Source organism: Mastomys coucha, chromosome X, assembly GCF_008632895.1.
Source record: "Mastomys coucha isolate ucsf_1 chromosome X, UCSF_Mcou_1, whole genome shotgun sequence".
NCBI classification, from domain to species: Eukaryota; Metazoa; Chordata; class Mammalia; order Rodentia; family Muridae; genus Mastomys; species Mastomys coucha.
Genome location: NC_045030.1, coordinates 52,477,655 through 52,481,644, shown reverse-complemented (window position 1 = coordinate 52,481,644; position 3,990 = coordinate 52,477,655). Strand labels below are relative to the sequence as shown.

The 3,990-nt window shown below is 39.0% G+C and overlaps 1 protein-coding gene across 3 annotated transcripts in view; it reads right to left on the bottom strand.

Moving 5' to 3' along the window:
- Slc25a14 (solute carrier family 25 member 14) overlaps positions 1-3,990 on the bottom strand; it is a 36,069-nt gene that overhangs the window by 6,724 nt on the left and 25,355 nt on the right. For all 3 annotated transcript variants that reach the window (XM_031357188.1, XM_031357260.1, XM_031357133.1), the window contains 2 exons: positions 3,473-3,597; positions 2,231-2,366 (listed from right to left, as the gene is read on the bottom strand). In XM_031357188.1, the coding sequence (XP_031213048.1) occupies positions 2,231-2,366; positions 3,473-3,597 (261 nt within the window). The remainder of the gene's footprint in view (positions 1-2,230; positions 2,367-3,472; positions 3,598-3,990) is intronic.

Genomic DNA, 3,990 nt, shown 5'->3' with positions numbered 1-3,990 from the left:
ATCAGATCAGCATCCTGAGACCTGGGATCTTTCTGTAAATGCACATTCTCAGGTCCCATTTCTAATGTGGTAATTCAGATAGTTCTGAAGCAAGTTAACCTTAGAAGACCCATTTACTGTCCCACCCTTATCCCCTTAGATTGATGGTGTTCAACCTTGGATGAACATCCAACCACAGATGTAATTCTAAAAATATTGATAACCTGGGATCTGAGTTGACTGATCTAAGGCAAACATGGGAGCTGTGAAATTAGTGATTCCAATGTGCACTCAAGATAGAGAACCACTATCTTAGATGCTATTTCCACACAAGTGACCTGCTTAATACACAAATGGAACCTGGTTAAAGCTTTCAATATCTCCAACCACCTCAGTACAACAGGCTTTATAACCCAACCAACCCACAGTCACTAATATGAGAAAAGTGCCAGGTATATTAATTAAGACTGCTTCCATAACCCAAAGGTCTGAGTTTATTGCAGCATTCCTACTTGCCAACCGTGAAATTCTGAGGGAGGTGATCCTTCAGTGCTTCAATGTGTATCTCATGGGATAATGGGGAGAATTAAATGAATGACTATATGTCTCATTAGAACAACTCCTGTCACACAATAAAGCATACAACAGATGTGAACTATTACTCTTCAATTTACAGACATCCCCCGAGAATTTATTTCGAACTTCTTAAGTGTGGACTATAATTTCCTACCATAGATATCTGAGTTTATCACTTATTAGGCTGTATTGATTATCTGTTTGTATCTGTCAGTACTTTAGGAATAGCGATAATTTCCCTGTAGCTATTAAAATGGAGTCCCATAAATAATAAATAGCTGTTCAATGAAACTGATAACAGCAGAAAAACCATATGGCCCCTTTGCATTTTATCTCTGAATTTGTTTTTATGGCAGTAATGTAACCAATCCTTCTGTATACATTTATGATATTCAGCCCCAACAGAAACACTAAAAGCAAAATGTGATCAACAGAACAACCTGGAACTTAAATCGAGGACTAGGTTTTGAGATTTGTTAAGTACCAAATTTTCAACTACTCTCTTATTTGAGGTTGGAAAATAGGGGCTACAATAAATCTAAATTTTTATTTTATGTGTATAGGTGTTTTGCCTGCATGTCTATCATATTCCATGTGCATATAGTGCCTATGAAGGCCAAAAGAGAAGGCATTGGATCCCCAGGAGTTATAAGTACCATGTGGGTACAAGGCCTTTGGAACTTAACTGCTGAGTTATCTCTCCATCTTTTATTTTAAAAATTAGCAGTTCAGGAGCTAGAGAAAGGACCCAAGGAGCTGAAGGGTTTGCAGCCCCTTAGGACAAACAACAATATGAACTAACTAGTACCCTCAGAGCTCCCAGGAACTAAACTACCAACCAAAGACTATATACATGGTGGGACTGATTGTTCTGGCAGCATGTGTATAGCAGAGGATGGCCAAGTCAGTTATCTATGGGAGGAGAGGCCCTCGGCCCTGTGAAGGTTCTATGCCCCAGTGTAGGGGAATGCCAGGACCAGCAAGTGGGAGAGGGTGGGGTGGTGAGCAGGGGGAGGGAAGGGAACAGGGGTTTGTTTTTGTTTTTTTATTTTATTTTTTAGAGGGGAACCTGGGAAAGGAGATATTGTAAATAAAGAAAACATCTAATGAAAAAAAATTAGCAGTTCACAGATAAGTGCTCATTTACTTCATTTCCATTCCTCCTGCTCCCCTCTAACTTCCCCTTCCATGTCCTCGGATACATTAAATCTTGATATCAATAATTCTTCATAGTGCCATAGTGCTATTACTATATGTATCCTGACCAAGCAGTGGTGGCTCATGCCTTTAATCCCAGCACTTTGGAGGCAGAGGCAGGCGGATTTCTGATTTCGAGGCCAGCCTGGTCTACAGAATGAGTACCAGGACAGCCAGGGCTACACAGAGAAACTCTGTCTCGAAAACCAATATGTGTGTGTGTGTGTGTGTGTGTGTGTGTGTGTGTGTATCCTGTATTTCCAAGCACTCAAATTGGAATAATATTAAGAAGCAATATGCATTAACAATTTTCCTAAGAGATGGGTTATTTGCCTTGGAATGATTCTCGGAGGCTACTAAAAAAATACACATAATGGCTGTTTGATGTTCAGAATATGTAGCAAGAAGAGTAAGGGCTGGCAAAGGTCTTAAACATCAAAGAAAACAGAATTTGTAATGAACTTCACGATGTACATACCTTTAAAATACCATCCAAAGTACCCTTGTAGAGGTCCACATGTCCCACTATCGCCCTCTGATTCATCATTCGAGTTCTCACCACATCCACGGGGTTAGATGCCAGAGCCCCAGCCAAACCACAGGTAAAGCTGGAACTAAAGATGAAAACTAATTTAAGATCATAGGTTACCCCCACCCACTTACACCACTTAAATAGAATTTAGGTCAAATGCAAAAAATATAATAACTTGGATCCACCAGATAAAATCTGGCCTCCCTTCAATTATAATCTAAAGAGAAAGAAATTATTTTCTAGTGAAGCATCATTCAAAGGATGTCCTTTCATTTCCTTCTGAAACTCAGCCTCATTTTTAAAGGAGATAGTCCATAAACCTAACAACATCCCTAAGCAGGACATGTCCTATAACACTGATCAGTTACATAAAACTGTTGGACCACAGCATCATATGCCAAATGCATTTACTTAGCAAAATATCAGAGACTACATGTCAAAGAAAATGCAGTATGAGAGCAGAAATTGTCTTCAAGCAAAAATTGTTTTAGCTTCAGAAACTCAAAAAAAAATTTACCCTTTTTTTTCTTGACTCCACTGAGAGAAAATTTGACTTTTGGTCAAGAAAAATAAATAAATAACAGGTTGATAGGGCTGGGGCTGGGGCTATAGCTCATTCAGTGTGTTTGACGAACAAGCACAAGCCCTGGCTTCAATCCCAGTACCAAATACACATGTTGTGATGGTGCACACTGCATATCTATAATCCTAGCACTCTGTTATGCAGGCAGATCAGAAATTTAGAGTCTGAGGCCAGTCTGAGCTATAGGAGACCTTCCCTCTAAAATCAGCAAGTGCAAGCTGTTTAAGATCCACAGGTATCTAGTAGGGTTCTAGACTACACCCAGCTGCCAAGCTGCCAGGCCAGGTATCCATAGCACCTGAGGGTAAATGTGGGTAGTGGGTGGGGCAAAATAGTATGTGATACTAATGTAAGAAAATGTCATACTGAAGCACATAATCTTCTATAATAACTAATGAAGTAATTATGAGAATAGTAGAATAGGAAAGTCCACAATTTTATAGAAAAACCCACTATTTTACATATCAGTATATAGCAATAAGTTAAAAGTTATAAAATGTTCAGAAGGCTTGATGTATTGGTCATAGGAGATAAGTATTAGTAAAAGAGGCTTTTTATGTTCAAATTGCTAAACGCAGAGAATGAATCAAACATAGTTCACTTACACAAAGTGTGTTAAAATCGTGTCTCCCAGCATTCCTGAAACTATCAAGTGTTTCTTGGTAATATCATAAACAGGTAACTCTACTCCCACAACGATCGCAGCACGCTGGGCAGTTGGGACCACACCCTACAAAATCAAAGTGATATCAGAACTACCGAGAGTCACATTTGTCTTAAAGTGAAAAAAAAAAAAAATGTCAATAGTGGAAACTGCCAGAAAATAAACTCTGAAATGTAGAGTCAGTCTCTCAAATTGGTGGCTAACACTGGGACGTTGATAATTCCCTATTCATAAATGATGGACTACAAGTAACACCATTCAGAATACCTAAAGAACAAGAGACAAATGAAAAATTGTTAAATATAAAAGTTGGACTTTACCATCATTTAAAAGATAGCACGAAGTGAGCAAGAAGATAACCCACACAATGGAGAAATTTGAACATCTTAAAGAATTAAGGCCAGGCAGTGGTGGCGCACGCCTTTAATCCCAGCACTTGGGAGGCAGAGGCAGGCGGAT